The sequence below is a fragment of the Cercospora beticola genome, chromosome 1 (assembly GCF_033473495.1).
Source record: "Cercospora beticola chromosome 1, complete sequence".
Taxonomy (NCBI): Eukaryota; Fungi; Ascomycota; class Dothideomycetes; order Mycosphaerellales; family Mycosphaerellaceae; genus Cercospora; species Cercospora beticola.
This window is the reverse complement of record NC_088935.1, coordinates 3,727,041-3,750,050: the sequence shown is the minus strand read 5'-3', so window position 1 is coordinate 3,750,050 and position 23,010 is coordinate 3,727,041. Positions and strand designations below refer to the sequence as shown.

Genomic DNA, 23,010 nt, shown 5'->3' with positions numbered 1-23,010 from the left:
ACTCATCTCATCAGTGCCGACTGTGAATCTGAGATGCGATCAAAATGTATCTCAAGTTGCATGTGTGGTTCGCAAAGATTGAAGTTGAAGTCTCGCCACGTGTGGCCTGAGGCAGACTTTGTTGGTGTCTCGGTTTCGGTTCGACCCAGTTCACCATGTCTTGCTTCACAAGAACACGGCTCAGCCTCCGGATACCAGAAAAGATACTGAATGGCACAGATGTGTGTCCCGGCACAACTCGACGACTGTCTACCATCATCAATGCCGCTGCACGCGATGCCCCTTACTTCACTCCCGCCCAGGAACCTCCTGCAGGAACAGCAAAGGCGCCGAGCGATGAAGCAGTCTCTTTGTTCAAGCCGCTGACCCTTCGGGGCATGACAATGCAGAACCGAATTATGGTCTCACCCATGTGTCAATACTCTGCGCAGGACGGACACCAGACCGACTGGCATATGGCGCATCTGTCGTCTTTTCTGATGCGCGGACCCGGCCTGACAATGGTGGAGGCTACAGCAGTAGAGCCGCAAGGACGGACCACGCCTGAAGATACTGGTCTCTGGAAAGATTCGCAGATTGAGCCACTCCGCCGAATAGTTGACTTCGCGCACTCACAAGGCCAGAAAATTGGGATTCAGTTGGCTCACGCAGGTCGAAAGGCCAGTATGGTGGCTCCGTGGCTTGCTTTCCCACCCGCGATCTCCGAAGTGGTGGCTGGAGGGTGGCCTTCAGAGGTCATTGGGCCTAGCTCCATCTCTTGGTCTGATCGGAATGCACCAGTACGTGCAATGGATCCAGAGGACATCGACCGAGTCCGTGCAGCCTTTCGTACCAGTGCTCGACGAGCGGTCCACGCTGGGGTCGATGCAATAGAATGTCATGCCGCGCATGGCTATCTACTTCACAGCTTCTGCTCCCCGTTGTCGAATGTGCGGACAGACGACTTTGGCGGCTCGTTCGACAATCGCACACGCTTGTTGCGATTGGTGATTGAGGATCTAAGAGCAGTGATGCCCACAGATATGCCCCTATTCGTCCGCATATCTGGGTCCGATGGACTAGAAGACACGGAGTTTGCAGACCGATCGTGGACACCAGAGGATGCTGTTCACTTGGCTCAAATATTGGCTGGACTGGGTGTAGACCTAATTGACGTGTCATACGGAGGGAGCCATGTCTCTCAAAAGGTACTACAGGGCGATGCCAACCAAGCTCATTTTGCACATGCCATCAAACAAGTGGTCGGCGATGAAGTTGCTGTTGGTACAGTCGGGAATATTACGACAGCTTCCGTCGCACAAGCGCAGATCGACAAAGGCCTGAACGTCGCTGTCGTAGGACGACAGTTTCTCAAGGATCCAAATCTTGTAGCGAATTGGGCCAAGGAGTTGGGCGTCCAAATTGCCCAGGCCCATCAACTCAGCTGGATGATCAAGTAGAGATGCAGTGAATTCTACGATACAGTGCCAAAGACCAACCGTGCAGTGGTTTTAGAAGACAACAGATTTCACGCGAATTACTTGCAGAAATCTTTGATTAATCGCTTGTCGAGGAGGCATAGATATCTTGTAGAATCAAGGAGCAGATGAAGGCAACGGTATCACTATGATTTGTTCTGCATCAGGAGGGCACTGCATGGTGTTCAGAGAATACAGATGAAGAGGCGCAAGAGAACTTCTCAATTCTAACCAGTTGCATGATCTAGGCGCTTTCACTTTGCCATGACACCTTCATCGGGTCTTGGAAACTAGGCCTCACATTCGGACTTCGTATAGAGCGACACATACCTCTGAACAAAATATCTCAGCGTTGCAGGTCATAAAGCTCGAACACACCCGACGTCCGAAAGAGCTCTAAGCTTAATCAAGATCTGAAGGTTGTTGATCGACCTTCCATTCAAAGTGCTCCAGGGAATAGCGCGGACAACAACCATGGTCGGCTTCGTGCCACATTCGGTCACGGAAACAATGCTCCACCGAGGAGAAGGCTCCGGTCCGCAGAGAGCTTCACTGCTGGGTTCACCATCTGGAGAGAATACATCTCACTACAGAATAGATCGCAGTGTCTTGAAAGCGTCGTTAATCAGAACTATCGCACAAACTTGACCATGGCATCTGAACAAAGCGCCGGAGATTCTCTTCCAGCAACTTTCAGAGCTTGCACTTATTCCAAGCCTGGTGAAATCGCCATCGAGATCAAAGATGATGTCGCAATGCCTGTTCCGGGTCCAGGAGAGGTATTGGTGCAGCTGTAAGAAGTATCTCTGAGGATGAAATTGCGCAAGGATGAATTTCTGACAGACTTCCTCAAGGACTCACTCGGGCCTTTGCCATTCTGACTTGGCTGTGATGATGAATAGGTACGAACATCCGAGGATCGGAAGCTCGTAGTGCGTGCATGCTGACTAGAGCTTCTAATTAACAGTTGGAAGGCTCTCCCGTATCCGACACAACCGGGTCAGATTGGTGGTCACGAGGGCGTGGGAAGTGTGGTGAAGCTTGGAACGGGATCAGAGAAGTATCGCAAGCTCGGGGAACGTGTGGGCATCAAATGGACTGCATATGCCTGTGGTACCTGTAGTAAGTCTCCAAGGCGCTTTGAGATAAGTCGTTGATGACAGGATGCTGACGGTTCTGGTTCGTTGAAGGATCATGCCTCAGTGGCTACGAGACTGCTTGCTCGGGAGGCCGAAAGATCTCTGGATACTACACCCCTGGAACGCTTGCTCAATACTGCCCGGCGCCCGCGACATATGTGACCCCGATCCCTGATGCTCTGGAGAGCTCAGCAGCTGCACCAATGCTATGTGCAGGATTGACTGCCTATGCAGCCTTACGGAAGGCCAATGTAGAGTCCGGAAGCAGCGTCGCTGTGCTAGGGGCAGGTGGAGGTCTTGGTCACCTCGCAGTTCAGATAGCAGCCCGGGGTATGGGTCTCCGGGTCATCGGCATCGATCACAGCAGCAAAAAGGATCTGGTCCTCGAGTGTGGTGCGGAGCACTTTGTTGGTTTCGACACAGTTGATGACACGGTAACCGCGGTCAAAGCTCTTTCGATCGACAACGGCGTGAATGTGGCCCTCGTCGTCGCAGGAAACAATCGGGCCTACGGGCAGGCTCTGTCCATGCTTGCTCATCACGGCAAGCTTGTGTGTGTGGGTATGCCCGAGGGCGAGCCTGTCAATCTGGACGGAGCAGCTCCTTCTACCATCATTGCGAAAGAGCTCAGCATTGTCGGATCATCCGTGGGTAATCGCATCGATGCTGTCCAAGTCTTGGAGATGGCGGCAAGGGGCTTGGTTCGACCTCACTATCGGATAGAAAGGATGGAGAAACTACAAGATCTGTTCACTGAGTTAGCTGGAGGACAAGTGCAGGGACGGCTTGTAGTAGACCTCAGTTGAAAGAGCTTTGTGAGTCTCCATGTTGGCAGGCCGGTCACAATGCTTTGTAGTAGAGGAAATTCCATTCGCAGTCGTATGAAAGCCGTATGAAAGTGCGTTGTGGTCACTGTACTTGCTTAGAATTCCCTCTTTACCGCCAAAGCAGCACCATCTTACTATTCCAGGCCATATAGACCGACTTGTGAACTACAGACATCGAGATATTGACGCTAGACGCCAAGCCCAGGACGGCTCTATTGCCGGGACATTTCCATTGTGCAAATAATTCCCAAGGTCAACATCCTGCAGCGGCTGTCACTTACCAAATTGAGCCTCTCGTCGAAGATTGCATCGAAAATAGATACTGCATGCGAGTGATATGCGGTCTCAACCTCACCCGATGATTCGAGCAAGCCACATCATCCATGGAACAAATGCTGGAGCTGCGATCAGTAGCCACTGATACTCAAAAGTCCACCCGCACGCTCGTTACTACAAATCCAGTCTGGCACCCTTTGGGCTCACGAGGGATCTATGGCGGTGTGCTGATATCCCAAAGTCTTGCAGCTGCCCAGGAGTCTGTGGCTCCTTCACTTCTCGTCCGGTCAATGCAATGCCAATTCCTGAAAGCTGGCAGTAGTACTACTCCCATCACCTACCTGGTTCATATTTCCAATGGGTGTGCTGCGGCACTCTTGACTAGAGTGAAGGCCATCCAAAATGATACAGTAGTCTTTACTGCAAGCATACGATTTTCTCCCCGAAGCTCAGAGGATCGAGCGTCAAATTTGGTACGAAAGAGCGCTGTAATAATACTATCACCGCCCGAATCAATTGAAGACGATCACTACGACGATGCAAAGCCCTTTCTAAACATCGAGACCATTTTTCCTCACGACTCTCCGACCCTACCAGCGATGCGAAAGGTCGTATGGCTTCGTGCCCGCCTACCGTTTCGCAAAAGAGACAATATACAGACCCATCTAGCCGCACTTGCGTGTCTGAGCGACAGCTACTTCATCACAGCGATAGCTCAAGTGATGGGCCTGCGAATGGATCACCGTTTCACGGGTACACATGATCGACCAACAGAGTCGGGTGGTAGAGAACTGCCACCAACGATAGGCATGATGGTCTCACTCGACCATGTCATCCACTTCCACTGCTACGAATTCCGAGCAGACGAGTGGATCTACATGGAAATGGAACCGCTTTGGGCAGGAGAGGGCCGAGGACTCGTACAAGGACGAATGTATTCGCATTCTGGAAAACTTTTAGCGACTTGTATGCAAGAGGTTCGTCTGCCGACACATCCAACGAGATCTCTACTGACAGAGCCAAGGGTGTCATTAGACTAAAGCCGCAGTTGGCTTCCGGGAAGATGTGAAGACTTTGGCATGAAACATCAGCATGCCGGCAAAGGGCCTATAGCGGCCTATAGTTTCCAGTCCTTTGTGCGCAACGATACAACACCACCTTTGACAGCGGCAGCAGTAGCCTGCTACTGATTTCTCTTCCGTGGTTGTCAACAAGGACCATTGTTGTATAAAGCAGCATCAGGTCTGAAGCTCCAGAAGACTACATAATTACAAAATCATGAGCACGTCTTTGTGCATCAGTATCGCTCTCTCGTAAGAGCTCAAGTAGCTGCTTAGCCATCCCGACCAGCTTTCCAGACCGGATGCATATCATAAGATCGTAATACAAATGCGTGCTCCATGCTTGATGCTCTGATAAAAAGACAACGCCTCTCTCGGCAATTTGCAAAGTTTCAAACTTGTTGTGAGATCAACTGTAAGAAGTCATAGTCTTGGAGGCTGGAGTCGTCTCTGGATGGCTGGGCCATTTGGTCGTCGAAGAGCGAATACATGTCAGGGAACGCTGTCTCCTGAGCCATCGCGGTGCTGGGCAGAAGCTCAAAATCCGACAGCGGTGACTCAGGCAGCATGTTATCATTAGAGAGCCACTGAAACATACTGCCATCGTCTTCTGCCGTCATCATGAATGAGGAGTCAGGCTCGGGAAGTCCTGCGTTCACCAGACTTTTGGTGTTTGATTGCTCGTTGCTGGTCTGTTCAAGGAGATTTGCGAGTTCTTTCACCTCGAATGACTCCGGCTCGGAACTGTTTCGCATGCTCATAATGGTACCCTCGAGGAATCGGTAGGTGTCATCAGCGTTTGCATGTCTGGATCGAAGGCGCGCCAAAAGCCGGAGACACTGGTGGAAGCCTCGCAGACTTGCATTTCTTACGTCCTCGCTTGTAGCTTTTGTCGATATGATATGCACGATGAGCGCAGAAAGAAGAGAGGCGACCACGCTGGCAGGAAGGCAGAGCCAAAGGTCATTCTCCAGCATAAGGCTCGCGACGCCCGTGATCTGCCGTGTTGCATCTTCAAGGGTGGCGTGACACTGTTGAAGTATCCTCCGATCTAATTGTGGTTGTGGTCCATGACTTTCGCGGAGAACCAGTGGCCGGTGGAGCGCCGAGATGGTTGTATTGCATAGAAGTTTGAGCACAGCACGCTGAACCATGGCGCTCTTTTGCTGCTGATTTTCGAGATGTGTAGGCACTTCATGTCTCAAGAATTCGGTCCACTTTGCTTTCAGTCTGGCATCGCAGGCCAGTACCGTGGAAGCGGCGGATCCGCGTGAGATGGAGCTTTTCAGCTGCTCGTGTGCGGTCCAAACTTCGTCGATATGTCTTAACAATCCTATTTGCTCGATGATGATTTCCGCCATGTTGAACAGTTGACATGGATCACGGAACAGCGTGCATTCAGCAGGCAGACAGGAGGGCCTCCGGTAAAGTAGAGGCTGCAGCTCGAAGTCGTCGATGGACAGGGGCGCCAGCGTGAAGTCGTTGGGATGAATAAGGGCAGGACGGCGCGCTCCTAGCTGAATGATCCGGTCTCGTGCGTACATGGTCCACGCAATTCTCCTCCACAACCTCTCTCGAGCCGGATCGTGCGGGTGAGAGCTATGTGCGCGAGGATGGAGCATACCAATGTCTCCAGCCAGATTCAGAGCGATGCGCATCCAGTGATGGCTATCCCGGCGTTGGTCCCGCCCAGGATCATACCAAAGCGTCATCAGGACCAATGACTGGATCAGACTCACGGGGTCACAGAGCCGGTGGTGGACAGAGACGTGGAAACATGCCTCCACGCGATTGAACAGCTGGCGGCGGGCCTCGAAGTGGGAAGACCAGCCATGCCGTTTCAGTTGCTCGACCGGAATGCAAGCCACACCGGCGAACATGATGGCCTGGAAGAGCACCAGGCTCACCGGCTCGGAAGCATTTTGCGCGTTAGAGTCAATCGTGTCGATTAGTTGCCCAAGATTGACCACAGGCAGCTGGGGATACACGAATTCGGCGAAGGCTTGTAGTATGAGGCCGCGGAGCGGTGTAGGGGGGAGGACCAGGCCGCCATACTGCTCGAGGTCGTGGTGGTCGGCGATGCTAAGGCGAGAAGGGTCGAGCGGAAAGCTGACCGACTTGGGCAGGTCTCGCAGGAGATCCGCGATACCCATGCTCGATGCTGTGATGTCTGTGTGAGCGCCTGTGCTGGTCGGCTGCGTGGTGCTGCTTGCCAGACTCACCTTGCTCTCAGTAGTGCAGATCGTAGGCGTGAGGTGTGCGTAGGAGGTGTTCCAGAAGCGGGGTTTCTCGGCATGTCCCTGAAAGGGCTCATGGCTTCCTTCCTCCTCCGCCACTCACAGAAGGCAGCACTTCTAATCATCGTTCTGACACCAACACGCCCATCTCCACTCTGCTCACAGCGACTCTTTGCCACTGTCTCGAGCAATACACCTTGTCCTCCCTTCCCTTTGCGACTTCCAACTCTTCAAGTATGCTCCGTTGATGGAGAACTCACTAGTCCTCGGCAGGAACCCCTGATGGTATTTCCAGAGCATGGGAGGGGCAGAACCTGATGTTCCGGGCATTCATTGCTGATGGGGAGCATTGGAGCGTGCCGCTGAATGAGATCGTGCTGAGAACGATGTTGCGCGCTTCGACGACAGCTTCAGGTCCTCATCAGTCACCTGTGCGCGGCAACTTCGGGCCCGAAAAACGCAACATAAACTTCGCGGAAATAAGAAGGGCGTAAATCACGGTACTATCCCAAGCTGCTCAGGATTCCCGACGTCTTACAGACTATGTCCAATCAGGCTTGATGCAATCGAAGACGCTTGCTATACTGGTCTGAGGCGCAGACACAGTACAACGACAGTAGAGAGTCCAAGTTTGGGCCCCTAATCATGATATCAGCTGGGTGCCATGGAGTAGTACACCTAGCGTTCTCTGCAGATCTGACCGCTAGAAAACACGGGTGGAGGTCAAAACCCTCGGGATACGATTCCAATCGCCTACTCCATGAAGACATGAACATCAATCAACATTTGAAATGAGGAGCACCGGAAAAAGCACGGTATTGCCTCCTTGGCCAAGTCTTGGTTTCCCCTCCTGGACTCCTTCCCCAGTAGCAGTAGATCAGGTGAGGACTGAGAGATGCAAGAAGAGCATCGATCAATAAACTCTGCCACATGGCCGCGCGTGGCCTTGCTCTCCTTACAAACTTGTTGAACATCTCAGACCAACCCATACAAGGCAGGGATTGTCGTTTTCCAAAATGAAGAACTCAGCTGCCATGATCAGCGACCGAGATGTCGATATTGTTGACGAGAAACAGAACAAGCATGCACTAGGTGACCCTGACCTATTAAATCAACATGCTTTCAAGGGTGATGACTCCGATGGCAAAGTCGGTTGGACCTTTCGCAAAGTTCTCGTCATCAGTATTCTGTCTATGCTCTATACTGGATCGCAACTGGTTTTGTACTTCGTGGGAGGATCACTCAATTACATCGTGGCCGATTTGAATTCTCCAAGCGTCGCTAGCTGGCTTCCGGTCGCGAACACACTTGCCATCGGAGCTGTCTGCCCCTTCGTTGGCTACACGCAAGATATCTTTGGGAAACGATGGATCAGTATCATTGGTGCGGTATTGCTCTGTGTGGGATGTCTGCTACTGGCTCTTGCAAATAGCTTCGCACAAGCTGTTGCGGGAATGGCAATTGCTGGTGTCGGCGCAGGTATTGGTGAGCTGACAGGGCTGGCTGGGTGAGTATTGAGGTCTGCATAGAGTGTCTTTGTCTAACACTAACAACTTTTTCCTGACAGTCTCGCTGAAGCAATGCCGGTCAAGCATCGAGGATATGCAAGTGCCATCATCACTATATTCGTCTTTCCCTTTGCCCCATATGTCATGTACTCGGAGCTTTTTGGCAGAAATTTGTCATGGCGATGGGCAGGTTGGATTCCGTTGTGAGTATCTTCGGTACGCACCCATCTGAAAAACTTCGGTCAGACTGACTTCGTCGTAGAATCTACAACGCTGCCACCCTCGTCGGACTGGTTGCTCTCTATCATCCCAGAGGACATTCAAGGACGTCAGAGCTTCCATGGAAGACGGTCGTCAAACAGATTGACTACCTTGGTGGAATCTTGAGCACCGCCGGCCTTACACTTCTGTAATCTGGCTCTGCCCACAAGTGCCCTTACTTATCGCTGACTATTTACCCCACAGACTCGTTGCGCTCCAATCCGGCGGCTACACCCACCCATGGTCCTCCGCCTTCGTCCTCTCCATGCTAATCATCGGACTCCTCCTGTTAGTAGTCTTCACAATCTGGGAATGGAAATTCGCGCCAAACCCCATGATTCCTCATGGCTTGTTCCAAGGCCAGCGCACCGTCGCCCTCGCATTTGGAGTCGCATTCGTGGCAGGTATGAATTTCTACAGCTTACTCAACTTCTGGCCAGTGACGATCAAAAATGTCTGGGGCACCGCCGTCGTACCTATTGGCCTTCGTGGGTTCGCAGGAGCATTGGCCGTTGCGACTGGTGCTGTTGTGTTTAATGCTGCTCTCAGCATCTGGCCTGGAGGTCCTCGTTATATTCTGGGGTTGGCTGCTGTTATGTTGACTTGCTTTGGTGGTGCTCTGGCTGTCATGACTCCTGAGAACGAAATCATGTCAGTGGCATTTGGTGTACTGGCATCACTTGGTCTTGGTGGTTTGATCGTGCCGAGCGCCACAGTAGCGATGATCGCCTCTCCAGATGCTTTTATCACCACGTGTGCAGCCCTTTCACTCTCAGTAAGAGCTGTCGGAGGTTCCGTTGGTTACAGGTAAAACGACTTTACTCGGCGCAGTGTTCGCATGACTAACATGTTCCCAGCATCTTCTACGCCATCTTCTCGGATCAACTCCGCACACGCCTTCCACAACAGCTCGCGGCCTACGCTATAGGCGCTGGTCTTCCAATCGATCAATTGCGGCCATTCGTGGCCACTTACGCTACACTGGGACCCGTACAAGCTGCTCAGCTTCCCGGCGTCACGCCGCAGATTCTGGCTGCCGCTGGTTTGGGTAAACAGTGGGCTTATGCGGAAAGCTTGCATTATCTCTGGTTTGTCCTTCAATACACTAAGCATAGCTCGTTTCGCTGACGCAGATATCAGGTACACGACCATCGGCTTCGGGTGCCTGGCAATCTTGTCTGCGGCTTTCATCCCAAGTCTCAAGCGATTCGCTAGCAATCGTGTTGCTGTTGCTATTTGATGTGACTGCCAATGACGGATCATAGACAAGACACCAGGATGCAAAGGTACTCGCTTGTTCATAGTAAATCTAGGATAACACAACTTACTATGCAATTTGCACAATGATTCCCGAGTCCATTTCGCTGCTGACGTTCGATGCTTCAATTTACAACTTCGCCTTCGGCGCCCAAAAAGCCCTCCAATCGACCTTCCTAATCTTCTTCTGAAACTGCGAAATCCCATGCTCACCCTCCGACCCAGGCGTCATCATCGTCAAAAACGCCTCCTCAATCTTCTTATCCTGTTCCTCCCCACCCGCATCCCTCCACGCCGCACTGATAAGTCCCTTAATCTTCGCCCCAGACTCTGGTCCACAATTCTGCAGCTTATCCAAATACGCTTCCAAAACATCATCCAATTTAGCAGAATCCTCCACAACCTGATGCACAGCTCCAATCCTCTGGAGTTCCTCCGGATTAACCTCCCTCCCACTAAGCATCGCCTCCCGACAAAACGAAAACCCCCATTCCCTCGGCATGAAACGAGAAATCACAGCAGGTTGCAAACCAAGTTTAATCTCACTGAGCGTCCACCTCGCCTTCTTCGAAACAATTCTCGCATCACACGCAAACGTCAATCCCACTCCACCTCCAAATGCAGGACCATCAACGACCGCAATCGTCGTCTGAGGAGAATTTTCAATCGCTGCGAAGAGGTCTCGGACCTTTCCGTAGAAGTCTCCTTCGGCGGAAGTACGATCTGTGTCGCCGCTGAAATCCATGCCGGTGCAGAAGAATTTGCCTTCGGCTGCGAGGGCGATTGTGAAGACTGTGCGGTCGTTGGAAAGATTTTGGTAGAGTTTTGTGAGGTTGGCGAGCATGGAGGGTGTCATGCTGTTGCCTTTTGCAGGGCGGGTTAAGGTGATTTTGACTGCGGAATCGGCTCGTTCGACTTTGATGTCTCCTGTGTTTTCGATTTCTGTCCATGTGCGCTTTGTTGTGGGGGTTTCTGATTGTGCTTTGGGTTTTGTGGCTTGTGTACTGATCTGAGACTTTTTGACGATTGCAGCTCCTGCACGACTGTTGTTTGGAAGCTTGAGCTGGCTCGAGATCCAGTCGCCAACTTTCGAGAGTTCCATGAGGTCAACGCCAGTGGCGATACCAGATTCCTCCAGCATGTAGACAAGATCCTCGGTAGCCAAATTCCCCTTCGCGCCTGGTGCGTATGGACATCCACCCAGACCTGCGACCGCAGCATCGAATGATCGTATGCCCATTTCGTAAGCCGACATAACATTGGCAAGAGCTTGACCATATGTATCGTGGAAGTGGCCTGCAAGCTGCTCGACAGGTATATTTCTTAGGAGTAACTCAAGTAGCTGTCGGGTTTTGACTGGCGTGCCAACACCTAAAGTGTCACCAAGCCCAACTTCAAAGCAACCCATATCGGCGAATCGTTTCGCAACTCGAGCTACAGCAGAAGGATCCGTAGGGCCCGAATATGGATCAGAGAAGATGCAAGATATCACGCCTCTCACAGCGACACCATTGCTGAGCGCGAGACGAGCCACCTTCTCCGCCGCTTGGAGTGCATCTTCGACGCTGCAGTTTTGATTTGCTTTGCTGAAGGCTTCTGTCGCAGAGGCGAAGACAGTAACTTCTTTGGCGCCTGCACGCAATGCTCGCTCGAATCCTCTAATGTTTGGTCCTAGGACTTGCCAGTTGACAGAATTCTCTGCAGCAAGTGGCTGAATACTGCTCATGACTTCCTCGCTGTCGGCCAGTTGAGGTACCCATTTCGGAGACACGAACGATGTGGCTTCGATATTCTTCAGTCCAGTTGCCACGAGTCTCTGGATCAGCTCAATCTTTGTGGGCGTGGGCACCTGAACTGAAATGTTCTGGAGTCCATCTCGCGGTCCGACTTCTAGAATCTTGACAGCGGAACTGGAGGCATGGCGTATAGTACTCAGGAAGTTCACACTGCAGGGTCGCCGCAATGTAGTAGTCCGCCCTAGCCTGAGTCCGATCATGGTTGCCAGCTTGCGCAAGATAAATGTAGTTCGAGCTTCAAGATCAACAAAATGAAGACATGGCAGTTATGCCGAGCTATGGAAAGTGGCGTTCACCTCACCAGCACGAAAATGATTATGTCCGAACCTCGAATTTGACAACGCTGGCAGCAGGCCTCATGAACAACTGACAGATGCCATGCGTGTTTGAGTCGGACGGTTATCCTCGGCTGCAATGTTACTTCCACCCACCTTTGAGTTTCCGTTAACTGCTTTCGGTTAGCCGGAGATGCCGCTACACAGAAAAGTTGCGCACTGAGGATTTGAGTATTTCCTCTCTAAAGCCGTTCTTTGCAAGTTCACCCAACCACGAACCAAATGTTGTCGATTGGTCGGTGCAATCGGAGGCCAGTCCGTCGGTGTATGTTGTCAGTATGAGAAGAACGGAAATCACAAGCAATATCTCGGCGAGATGAGGATGTAAAACTGAATCCTGGCCGAAATCGAATGACAAGCTCAGACTGATCGCAACACTGCTGGATAATGGTCGCACTCGCGACGAAATGTGCAGAATCGTAAGAGATGCAAAAAGCCTGCCGGTATCAAGGAGCTTGTCTGCCACATACATCGGAGAGAGCTGGGCGCTTAATCCGCTTACTGTCTCTGTTGCTCGCGACGCGTGTCTGGCATCTCAAGATGGCATCACGGCATTCATACTGAAAGAGTGAATGCGGTCACCCACCGCAGCAGCTCGTTGGAGCAGTGTTTTGCCGCAGCCAATATCTGCTGCCGATACTTCGGCTTGGTCAATGGCTCTCCATCTGTGTTTGGGAAGTGGTCAAGTGCAGCGCAAGAGACGTGAATATCCAACCCTCAGCAGGTCAAGGACGTCCGACATTGAGCCGATTCGTCCAAGCTTGCATGTATGCGTGTGCATCTGGCCTGGCAACTTCCTCTTCCTGGGGCACGAATGGCGCCTTTGACACTGGCATGAAGCGCTCGGTTGAGCTGTGACGAAGATGGACTCGTGGCTGTTCCGTCTCCGGAGCCGTCACCAGCATCCACAAGAGTATCAGCTCCAGCATAGCGTGCTTGCTCTTTCTCTAGGAACTCATCCTCAGGCAGCTTCTGCTCGGCTTGGCGATTTCGAGCGATCTCGCAAGGTCGTGTAGGAAGCGGACATGGTTGGCATGGCATCCAGTCTCTCGCAATCATTTGATGATGCTGAGGCATTTCTGATGGAAATGGGTCGTGGCAGGAGACATGGTGTGACTGGGCGCTTTGTTCATCCGGTGCACGCGACACAGCGCGCCATTGATCTGTCGATCGTCACGCTAAGCCCCGGAATTCAGCGGGTAGCGGCTTCCGGCTGCGTGAGCGCGTGACGTGATGCTGGTCAGGTCAGCTCACTCGTCCTTGCCATCACAGGCAACAACACCAGAAAAGATGGACAAGCAGGTGCGATGTCTTTGATGGAAGGCAGCACAAGAGAAGGAATGGATGAACATTGAATGCTCTGTTGACGATCAAGGCACAGGCGGCATGGTTTGAGCTTATATGCAGCATTGGGGCTAACTAGCGCAATGCGGGGTACAGGACAGGGTCACACGCGTGAGGTATGAGCTGATGGAGAGAGCGGGCGCGGCAACGACGACGCGGCGAGGGCAGTGGTCCATCTGGATCACGGCCAGCGAGGTCACATGCTGTGTTTCATCAACCAGGACCCCGCTCTCCAGTCAGCTAATACCTCGACTCTCCAGCGCAAGCTCTCTTCCTCCTTTCACAACACATCCCACCGTTCCTGACTCTCATCACTGCCTCTGAACCAATTGCTCCCGCTACTCTCTAGCACCTCCCTTCACACACCACCAACATGGCCGCTGAAGTGCAAGAACCTTTGTCCAAGGTCGATTCCGCCGTTGATGACACCGCCCCAGCCTCGCCCGGCGAGTCCAAGGTGAAGCACCGAAGAACCAGCTCGACCGTGAGCGGAGTCTTCAACATCAATGATCTCGGTGAGCATTCCTTATTCAGAGTGCAGCCAGCGCATCGCATCGCTAACCGGTTCGCAGAGAAGGAAGGAGTCGAACTCAAGATCGCTCCAGAGACCCAGAAGCTGGGATGGTACGTACACCCTCATTTCATCTCGTCTGACATTGCTCTGGCCATTGCATCACGCCACCAATCGCCGGAGCTGATGTCTCACTCTTTCCTGCTCAAGCTGACATGCCCCGCAGGAAGCTCAATACCTCACCAGCAACAATAGACGACAAGGAAGTCCTCAAGAAGCTCCTCTGCAACCCACCCATCAAGAAGATCGACCTCCACTTCCCACTAGGTCTCGAAGTCACTGCCCGTAACAGCAAGGGAGTCACAATCAAGGATGCGCTGGACGCAATCCACAAGCAATTCAAGAAGAAGGTGCGTCTATCACTTCCTCGGCCAGCAAACAGCCCACCCTCTTCTTTCTCAGCAAATGTACTGACCTCGCATAAATGTAGGCCGACGACGAGCTCGACAAGCCCTACCTCGCAGGTTTCGAGTGGGACAAGGAAGAATGCTACACCAAGTTCATCGTGCACCAGAAGCAACACGGCGAATCAGCCCCCAGCGGCGGCGGCGGCAAGAAGAAGAAGGGCAAGAAGGGCGAGGAGGAAGAGTAATGCTCCAATACTCAGCAAACCAGAAGCGGCATCGAGAGATCAGGAATCACTCGCGATGGTGCCGTTCCCTTCACCAATGAGAGGTTGATCCTCTGCGATGGCCAGGCTCTGTAGAACAAGGTGCGAACAGGGAAAGAGGGTCAGTCAACTAGATGTACTCCTTCCGTAATGCATACGATGATCATGACAGTCCATTGTGACTGGAAGATGTCACGTACTGCTTCAGAATCATGAATTGGAAGATCCATTGAACGGAAACATGCTTCACACTCCACAGCAGATCACGCCTCATATTCCTGTGCAACAGCGTTCTTTCCAAGTGTTGCCAACTCGATTATGTCAGTGACTGACTGTTCCCTCAGGCTAAATACCATAGAGCCGCATCACTAATCATCTCATGTCCAGGTTCAGCGCCAGACATCAGGACTCAAGGAAGGAACACAGTAGTGTTTATCAATTTTGATTACGCTCTATTGATGACATACATGTATGCAAAAACATACCAACTTTACACAATGCATCTCTCCAACCCACATGCTCTCACCAGCAACACCCTTACCTCACAGCTTGCTTGCCATTGGCAACGCCACTCACCATCTCCGTTCCCGCAACCCCAGCTTTCTTCTCACCCTGCCGATCCACGGCCTCCTGCGAACTACTCAAACTCGCATACGCCGAGTCTCCATTGCCCTCAACCGCAGCAGCCTTCCCACCTTGCCCAGTCGTCACAGCAGCAACTTCAAGCCCAACAACTCCCAACCCCACCGCATCAGTCTCCACAGGCCCTGGACTCTGCACCATCGGCTTCTCCGCCAACCACCTCCAACTAGTCGTACACAAACCCTCCCGATCCGCCTCCACAAAAGCATCACAGTCCCTCGTCAACCTCTCAAACAAAGTCCGAAAATGCCCCGGCAGCAATCCAACCTTCACACCCCCAAGTACAACCCTCTTCAACGTCCGAAAAAACCCATCAGCGCGTTCGATGAGTGGAGCTTGTAGTCCATTAATCGACACGTTTCTCGAATCCAGTACTACGAAACCCGCTTTCTCGAGCGAAGTCGCCAAAGAAGCCGGGGTAGGAGTTCCAACTGCTCCGATGAGAGGTTTGATGCGTGTCATGAGTTGGATATGATGAGGGTCGTTGGGATTGTAAGCTTCCAGACTGACCCAATCGAGAAGGGAGAGGCGAGCGCCGGGTTTGAGGAGGCGGAAGAGTTCGCGGCAGAGGGCATCGTGGTCTTTGGCGAGGGAGAAGGCTTGGATTTGGTAGAAGGCGTCAAAGGAAGAGTCTTCGAGTGGTAAAGGGAGGGAGTTAAAGTCGGCGCGGATGAAGGTGTTGTGGAGAGATTGTTGGGTGTTGAAGACTTGGGCGCTGGCGATTTGGTCGGCGTCGATGTTCAGGCCTGTGATTTGTGCGGATGTGAGGCTGGAGATGTGGGCTGCGACGCGACCGCGTCCGCAGCCGAGTTCGAGGACGCGGGCGTTGCTGGGTGGGAGTTGAAGCTCGTCGCAGATTTGGCGTTCGTAGAGGATTTGGTTCATGGTGATGTTCTGATCGAGATCCATTGCTGGGGGTATGTACATCTTCTCACTATGTTTCTCATTAGCGCGGATCGCCATGTCCTCCAAATGTACTTACAGCTCGCCAAGTGCACAAAGATGGTTCAAGACACAGTAGTAATCGGCGAGCTTCTGGCCAACGACATTCTCATAGTCACGGCCAAGAGTCGCCACCATCTTCCCCTCGTCGGCCCAATCCAGCGAATAGATCAGATACGAGTCCATGAAGTTCTGTATTTGTTGAGGTGTCAAGTCTCTCAGCACGCGATACGACCGCAATGCTGTGTGGAAGCGCTCTGTAGGACGTGTCCCTCGAGGCCGCTTGAGCTGGTCTGCGTGACATGATTCTGGGCGATGGCGAGCATCGAGTGCTCCATTCGCCTGCATCACCAGATCGTTGAGCGTGAGCGTACGTGGTATGCGAACCTTTGAAGCGACTGGAAGTGGTGTTTGTGGAGGTTACACAGATTTGCAAGAGCAGAGAAGCTTGTCGTGTCCGACCTGTGCGCCGTTGCAAGATAATCGTAAGTTTCAGTGTGAACGTGACACGATCACGGTCGCCTGGCAGGTTTCAAAAAGCCAACAAGGAACCCGGAGGCGGCTGAGACAGCACAAACATCAGCTCCGGTCGGTCTACCACGTGTCGAATCTTGGTAAGCTGCAAACAAACGTCAGTGATCACAGCAACCTCGAGTGTCTGGAGTTGGCCGTTGTGCAAACACCCGTGAAGCTTGTCACTGACTGAGTCGCCACCGAGGTGCTGTGTGCCATAGGGCCAGTCGACATAGTTGAGATCCTACTTACCTCTCTTGAATGTCGAAACGTGCCACATATTGCGAGCATGCATGTTGACACATTTATGCTGATGAGCTAAGCATGTTGTGCGCCGTCACCGCGGAGAATGCAAGTGGTCGGCCGCGAATCGCTTAGCACCATTTCGCACAACATAAGGAGTAATGGTCATGACTGTCACGTCTCTGAATCCGGTCCCTAATTAGATTGCTGAGAGTCAATTTCGTGCGAGGGTGGAGCTCACTCCGCGGTACCTTGACTCGATCACACGCTCATCAATTTGCCATTGCGCGCGACGGCGCTGGGAAGGGCATAGCTCTCCGCATCTGCTGGTAACAGAGCTGCTCTTCTACAACCTGAGGGCGTTCGACGTCTCAACTAACATCCGGTCGAACTGTGGCTAAAGCTCACACATGCGTACCCGGAAGCTTATCATTTCTGAAACAACGCATGGGTGCTCATCTTGGACACAAGCTTTCCACGATCCATGCTGAGATCTGCTCTTGGTACGTCACATCTGGCCAATACCGGATACGACCAGCGCACAATCGAAATGATGATGAGGCGTAGCTTTGGAACCGGGAGACATCGAACATTGCATCTGCATTCAGTTGACCAGACCGGTAGATCCATGGTAGGTTCTTCCGGGGCTATATCAGGCTTTCGTATTTGTCCAGCCCACTGGGTTGGTTATTCTGTGGCTTCTGCTGTTGTGGCTGTTGCTGCAACTTCTGTGCGAGAGACATGCTTGGCATGCCATAGTGGGGCTGCACCGCTTGTGGACTCGTCGGTGGCGGAGGTAAGGAGAAGGTGCTCGGCTGCCGAGTGCCAGACGTAGAGTGATTGGGCAGAGAAGGAGTCTGAGTCGACCATGTCGGAGTTGAGCGCGAGGCGGCAGTGGACCAGTCCACCGATCCTCCGTAGTTTGGCTTGGATGTTGGGGCTGGTGACGACATGTTCGAAGAGCTTGCCGACTGAGGCTGCAGAGGTTGAGAGTATTGGCTGGAGGGTACGAGGGAGCTGAAAGCTGCCAAGTCTGGTGTTACTGTACGTCCAGGGATCTGCGCTGGTCGTAAAGAGGACATCGACGTCTGAGTGGCAGGATTTGAGGAGCTCGTCTGCCAAGAGAAGGTTGGGGTACTTGTCTGCGATGCGTTTCGCTGCGGACGTGCTGGCACTGATGCGCTCCAATCGTTCATCAAGTCATTGCCATTCCCAGGCTGTGTGCGCCCGGATACGAGCTGCTCGAAATCTGTATGATCGCCATTGCTCTGCCCATTTGACGCTGCAAGGGTTCGCGTTGAGCCGCGTGCCGAAGGAACACCACCATTAGCATGACCGCCACTGCTCGACAGTTCTTGGAGTTTCTTAGTCTGCTCTGCCTCAATCCTGTTGCTCAATGTCTTGATGAGCTTCATGAAAGCAGCGAATTGCTCGAGGTTCAGCAATGGCCCGAGTGACCAATCCCAAAGAATCGGCAACACTGATTTGGCGAGGAACTCGATATCAACGACACCTCCGATGTGTCGCATGACCTTGAGAGCAGCCATCATTACGCCCGGCTCCTTTGTCTTGATACCACGAAGCATGGGTACCATCTTCTCCTGGATGGTATATTTGTCGAGGATTACACTGTTCGTCTTCGAGTTGGATTTCGAGTCAGCGAAGCCGATCCCGTTGAGTCCATCGTTGTCACCGTCGTCTTGCTCCGAGCTACCGCAGAGCGTCGAAAAGGCCTCAAGCCCTCGAATTTTAATATGGAGACTGCTCGTCTTTGCAAAGACCTGTGCAATGACTGGGAACAACTCATTCTTGACAGTACTGAAATCGAGACAGGGCAGTACAAATGGTAATGTGCTGAGCGCAGCATCAATGAGCCCATGTGTCGGTGAGTCTAGAGCGAGCAGGATGATGGGCAGAATATCATCTCGAAATTCCTTTCCGGCGCAATTCTCAGTGATCGTCTCCATGGCCTCGAGCAGCACTATCAAAGCACCTTCTTTGGAAGTGTCCCTCTCAGCGGGCTTGCTGGTCAAAAAAACTTCCCGCAATTTCGGTACAACCTGATCTGTGAAAGCTCTCTTTCCATTAGGCATCTCTTTGGTCATCGCCAGCAAATTGGACAGAATCAATGCCAGCAGATCTCTGTCTTTCATCTCCTCGAGCAGCGCGGGAAGCACTTTCTTCTCGAGAACGTTCTTTGGAAATTGAGGCATGATCTTTGGCAGCCCACGCATGAAAGCGACTTTTTCGTTTTGTGTTTTGCCTGGCAGGGCATCAAGAAAGCGTATGGTGTCCACGAGCACATTTTGAAAATAGCTTGCTTCTTGAAAGGCCTTGGCTGTCAGTCTTTGAGCAGGCCGTCGCGTGATAAGCCGTGGTAACAGCTCGGAGGCCAGTTTCGGCGGAAGTGGGTGAGAAGCAGGCACCAGGAAATTGTTGTGCTGCGAAGGCACTGATGATGAGCTCGAAAATATGCGCTTATACGCTGACAACGACGAGCCCGTGCTGATTGGTGAGCTATGCGGGTTATTGTAGAGTGCAATGATCAGAAGACCCAAGCTGAACATGTCAGCTGAAGAAGTCAAGGAATTGTCCAAGACAAAATCGGGCGAAGTGTAGTCAATGTTCAGTTGCACGCTACGCGGCAGTCTAGGGTCGTGGTTCAGGACCTCGTGTAGGCTGATAGGTTGTACCGCTGAAGCAGACTGGCTGCTCTCGTGAGGGCTACAGAATGCCAGACCGGAGATCTTCCAGTCTCCCTTCGCATTGACGATGACCGCTGCGGGCGTGAGGTTGGCGTGGACCAGGCCAGCGCTCTCATGCAGGAATTCAAGGCCCTTGGCCAGCTGGAGAAGGCCCTTTTGGATCTCCAGCTCATCGATTTCGAATTCCTTCCGCCGCCCGCTGCCATCAGACTCGTCGACGACATAGCGACTGACGCGGCCACTGGACCTCGAAGAACTTTGTTCCTTCTCTTCCAGCAGACCTGCCAGACTACTGACGACTGGCTCCGAAACGAATTGCAGGCCCCCGCGACTCGTCTCTTCCACGGGCTCCGCGAGCTCCAAGATGGACGGATGTCGTAAGCGAGCAAGACTGCTGGCCTCCTTCTTCAATGATTCAAGCACCTCCTCATGAGCGCGCTTCAGCGATACACCTCCACTGCGCCCTCCGAGAGCGCTGTTGCCGCCCGGCGCCTCCAAGCTCTTTCTGTCGAAGACGAATATCGAGGCAGCCTTGCCTGTCCGCTTGGATTTTGCATCGTAAATCTTCCATACACCGGCAGAAGCAGACGGCTGAGGAGCAATGGAGTAGTTGCTGGCGATGTTGGAGGAAAACGATTTGAGCGCATTGGCGAACATGGTGGGCCAGGTTGTGCTAGACCGACGGTGACCACGGACTCACCCCGCTCAATGTCAGCCCTGTGCGCACGACTGAGTGCAACACTACGCCTTAGTCCGAAAACATAGTCTCCAGCTCCAATGCAAGAATCACAAGAATCCGGAGGTGTCCAGAGTAGCACATGGCAAATGTTGAGCTGGAAGCTTCACAAGTTACCCTTGTGTCGGCGATAAGATCAGGAAAGCGCCACGTCTCGGCGTTTCTGTCGCATGCATCGTCCCTTCTCTTCCACTCCTCCACGAGCTTCACGTCGCTCCAAACACCTTCATGAATTACAGCTGCTCGAATTCAGTCTGGCCATCCACGTAGCGTATTGCGCCGCCATATGTCTTCGACGAATATGGCTTGCCCATAAGCTCTGCAGCGGTACCCGCATAGTATCTCTAATAGCACCAAAAATGTTCCAGCTATCGAACCCTCGGCTCACGAACTTGCCGAACAAGTCGCCTGGACCTCCTGCATGTCCAACACTGTCTGACTATGCCTTCTCTACGCTCCCTGGCGCATTGGTCTCTGTTCTCGTATGTCTAGCACGGCTGCGATTTGGCGTCGGAGAAGTGTGAGAATGACAAGTCACCATCAGACTGATTGACACAATACCTCATTCGTGCAGGAAACCTCATCAGTGCCCTGAACCCTTCTGTAATCTGCAGACTTCTCACTGGCCACGGAAAGAGCCAGTGACAAGCCTTAAGCATGGCGTGTAGGCTTAATACAGAGTTCGGCCGACAGAACTCTGACGAAGTGCCACGGGAGACTGGACTCTTGTCTGTCGATCTCGAACGCCTCCTGCGGGGTTCTACGTTATGGGAACAGATCCTCTTCTTCGTCCAACTGCGCTCCTCCCTACGCACACGCGATACTACTACAAGCATCACTGGAAGTCGGTAGCCAACATGCACATCTAGTGCGAGGAACGTGGTGCAGCGGCACATTGCTTAGCTGTTCTGCTTGATATGCCAACTGCGGCCATTTATGGCAATTTCTCAAAATGAGCGGTCGCACAACCAACGGTACCCGTCGCACAGATGCAGGAGGCGTCGAAAAGAAAGCTTGGGCGAGCGGTCGCGTTCTCACTGCTGAGCAGCGTCAACGAAAGCAAGAGGTCGATCGCAAGGCCGTGAGTTCATTCATGCATCGCATTCGCATGTGTATCCAGGAAAATCACTGACGAGGATTGGCCGATCGCAGAACAGGTTTTTGAAGAAAGAAGTACAAGACCGACTCGCCCTGCTAGAAGCACGCGTCCTACAGCTGGAGGCCTCTGGTCCTAAAGGCGAAACCAAAGATGCGCCCGCAGCGACCACGCCGGGCACTGTTTTGACTGGAAGTACCAGTCCAGCATCAACAGACATCGACGGGACAATAGCACCCTCCCTCGAGACTATCCCGGCTCCTCAATACTGGGACCAGCCGATAGGTGCGACATGGAAGTTTTCTCTTGTACGAAGTAAAGCTGACTCCCTTAGGATTTTCCCATGATGTGCCGAACGATACTACAACACCAACAGGCAGTGTCGGAGGCCAAACTTTGCGCCCGTCAAATACCATCGACGGTCTCAATGCCAATCGAATAGCACCACATCCACAGCTGCTGGCGCAGTTCACGGCGGGAGGAAAGCCCACAGCAGAGGGTCGAGAGCTGACTCTGTTTCTAAACCACCTGGTAGACCACATTCGCAACGTCTCGCCGGATCGGGTCTGCTACGACGATGAGCACAACCAGGATGTAATTATTTCGGCCGTTCTGAAAGGCTGGAAGTTCGCGCTGTCCCGCTACGAGCAGATCTGTCCCTTGTGGGAGGTACTCCAGATGGTCGACCTGTGCCTGTTCAAGGAGTGTAACATGATCGAGCGGGTTAGTTGTCTTCGCATGCTGCACAAGCGGTACATGTTTGAGACAAAGAACGTGGCAGTACAAGTAGAGGGCCCGCTGCCAGCTTGGTTCCAGCCTCAGTGAGTATCTTACGAGCTTCACCCTTCCAGACATGAGCTGACATGAGTGACAGCGTAACGGAGACCCTCATCGCCCACGAACCAGTCATCGATCATTTGACATGGCCCAAACTCAGAGAGCGAATGATGTCCTCGCAAACCGATATGCTCACGAACAAGTTCTGGGCTCTCTTTGCACGAAACCTCCGAGTCGCATGGCAATTCGAGCCGTTCGACATCATGGCTGTTTCGCCCAGGTCTTCTATGTACCACCTCAGCAATAGATTTGAGAGTGGCCTATTGGACATGGCGAACTGGCGCATGGATATCAACTTCTTCTACGACTTTCCTGGTCTGGCAGACGATATCCCAGCGGCGAATTATATGCCCTTGACACAAATCCAGCCTCGATTTGGCTTGATGGAACGAATGCTACTACAGCAACAGGAACAGCAGAGAATGATGAATCAGCAGAGACGAGGGACATATGCTGGCGAGCTTCCGCCACGCACTACGCACGTCGTGTCCGAGGAGGCGATGTATGAAACGACGGGTCCAGTTTCGTGGAATCATTTCTATACTTGAGAGACGACTGGAACCTGGTGATATGGGAACTGCCTAAAGTTGGCTTATTTCCACTGGCACAGCTCTAGG

The 23,010-nt window shown here is 52.6% G+C and overlaps 9 protein-coding genes across 9 annotated transcripts; 5 read left to right on the top strand and 4 right to left on the bottom strand.

Moving 5' to 3' along the window:
* Positions 1–155: 155 nt before the first annotated feature.
* Positions 156–1,439, top strand: RHO25_001527 (uncharacterized protein; the record flags this gene model as incomplete). The annotated part of the gene is made up of 1 exon (XM_023594137.1): positions 156–1,439. One exon carries the CDS (start codon positions 156–158, stop codon positions 1,437–1,439), a length of 1,284 nt encoding a protein of 427 aa, XP_023458733.1.
* A 668-nt stretch (positions 1,440–2,107) lies between these two features.
* Positions 2,108–3,402, top strand: RHO25_001526 (uncharacterized protein; the record flags this gene model as incomplete). The annotated part of the gene is made up of 4 exons (XM_023594136.1): positions 2,108–2,250; positions 2,312–2,359; positions 2,425–2,579; positions 2,648–3,402. 4 exons carry the CDS (start codon positions 2,108–2,110, stop codon positions 3,400–3,402), a joined length of 1,101 nt encoding a protein of 366 aa, XP_023458892.1.
* A 1,750-nt stretch (positions 3,403–5,152) lies between these two features.
* On the bottom strand, positions 5,153–6,913 carry RHO25_001525 (uncharacterized protein; the record flags this gene model as incomplete). The annotated part of the gene is made up of 1 exon (XM_065602117.1): positions 5,153–6,913. The coding sequence occupies one exon, from the start codon at positions 6,911–6,913 to the stop codon at positions 5,153–5,155; it is 1,761 nt and encodes a 586-aa protein (XP_065458189.1).
* A 1,100-nt stretch (positions 6,914–8,013) lies between these two features.
* RHO25_001524 (uncharacterized protein) lies at positions 8,014–10,006 on the top strand (the record flags this gene model as incomplete). Its single annotated transcript, XM_023594135.1, has 6 exons — positions 8,014–8,504; positions 8,565–8,708; positions 8,768–8,914; positions 8,971–9,573; positions 9,624–9,854; positions 9,907–10,006. 6 exons carry the CDS (start codon positions 8,014–8,016, stop codon positions 10,004–10,006), a joined length of 1,716 nt encoding a protein of 571 aa, XP_023458893.1.
* Positions 10,007–10,153: 147 nt separating this feature from the next.
* RHO25_001523 (uncharacterized protein) lies at positions 10,154–12,019 on the bottom strand (the record flags this gene model as incomplete). Its single annotated transcript, XM_023594134.2, has 1 exon — positions 10,154–12,019. One exon carries the CDS (start codon positions 12,017–12,019, stop codon positions 10,154–10,156), a length of 1,866 nt encoding a protein of 621 aa, XP_023458894.1.
* A 1,852-nt stretch (positions 12,020–13,871) lies between these two features.
* Positions 13,872–14,661, top strand: RHO25_001522 (uncharacterized protein; the record flags this gene model as incomplete). The annotated part of the gene is made up of 4 exons (XM_023594133.2): positions 13,872–14,013; positions 14,071–14,122; positions 14,236–14,419; positions 14,500–14,661. 4 exons carry the CDS (start codon positions 13,872–13,874, stop codon positions 14,659–14,661), a joined length of 540 nt encoding a protein of 179 aa, XP_023458895.1.
* A 555-nt stretch (positions 14,662–15,216) lies between these two features.
* On the bottom strand, positions 15,217–16,611 carry RHO25_001521 (uncharacterized protein; the record flags this gene model as incomplete). The annotated part of the gene is made up of 2 exons (XM_023594132.2): positions 15,217–16,255; positions 16,304–16,611. The coding sequence occupies 2 exons, from the start codon at positions 16,609–16,611 to the stop codon at positions 15,217–15,219; spliced, it is 1,347 nt and encodes a 448-aa protein (XP_023458896.1).
* A 1,055-nt stretch (positions 16,612–17,666) lies between these two features.
* RHO25_001520 (uncharacterized protein) lies at positions 17,667–20,381 on the bottom strand (the record flags this gene model as incomplete). Its single annotated transcript, XM_023594131.2, has 1 exon — positions 17,667–20,381. One exon carries the CDS (start codon positions 20,379–20,381, stop codon positions 17,667–17,669), a length of 2,715 nt encoding a protein of 904 aa, XP_023458897.1.
* Positions 20,382–21,412: 1,031 nt separating this feature from the next.
* On the top strand, positions 21,413–22,941 carry RHO25_001519 (uncharacterized protein; the record flags this gene model as incomplete). Its single annotated transcript, XM_023594130.1, has 4 exons — positions 21,413–21,541; positions 21,613–21,841; positions 21,891–22,377; positions 22,431–22,941. 4 exons carry the CDS (start codon positions 21,413–21,415, stop codon positions 22,939–22,941), a joined length of 1,356 nt encoding a protein of 451 aa, XP_023458898.1.
* Between the last annotated feature and the right edge of the window lie 69 nt (positions 22,942–23,010).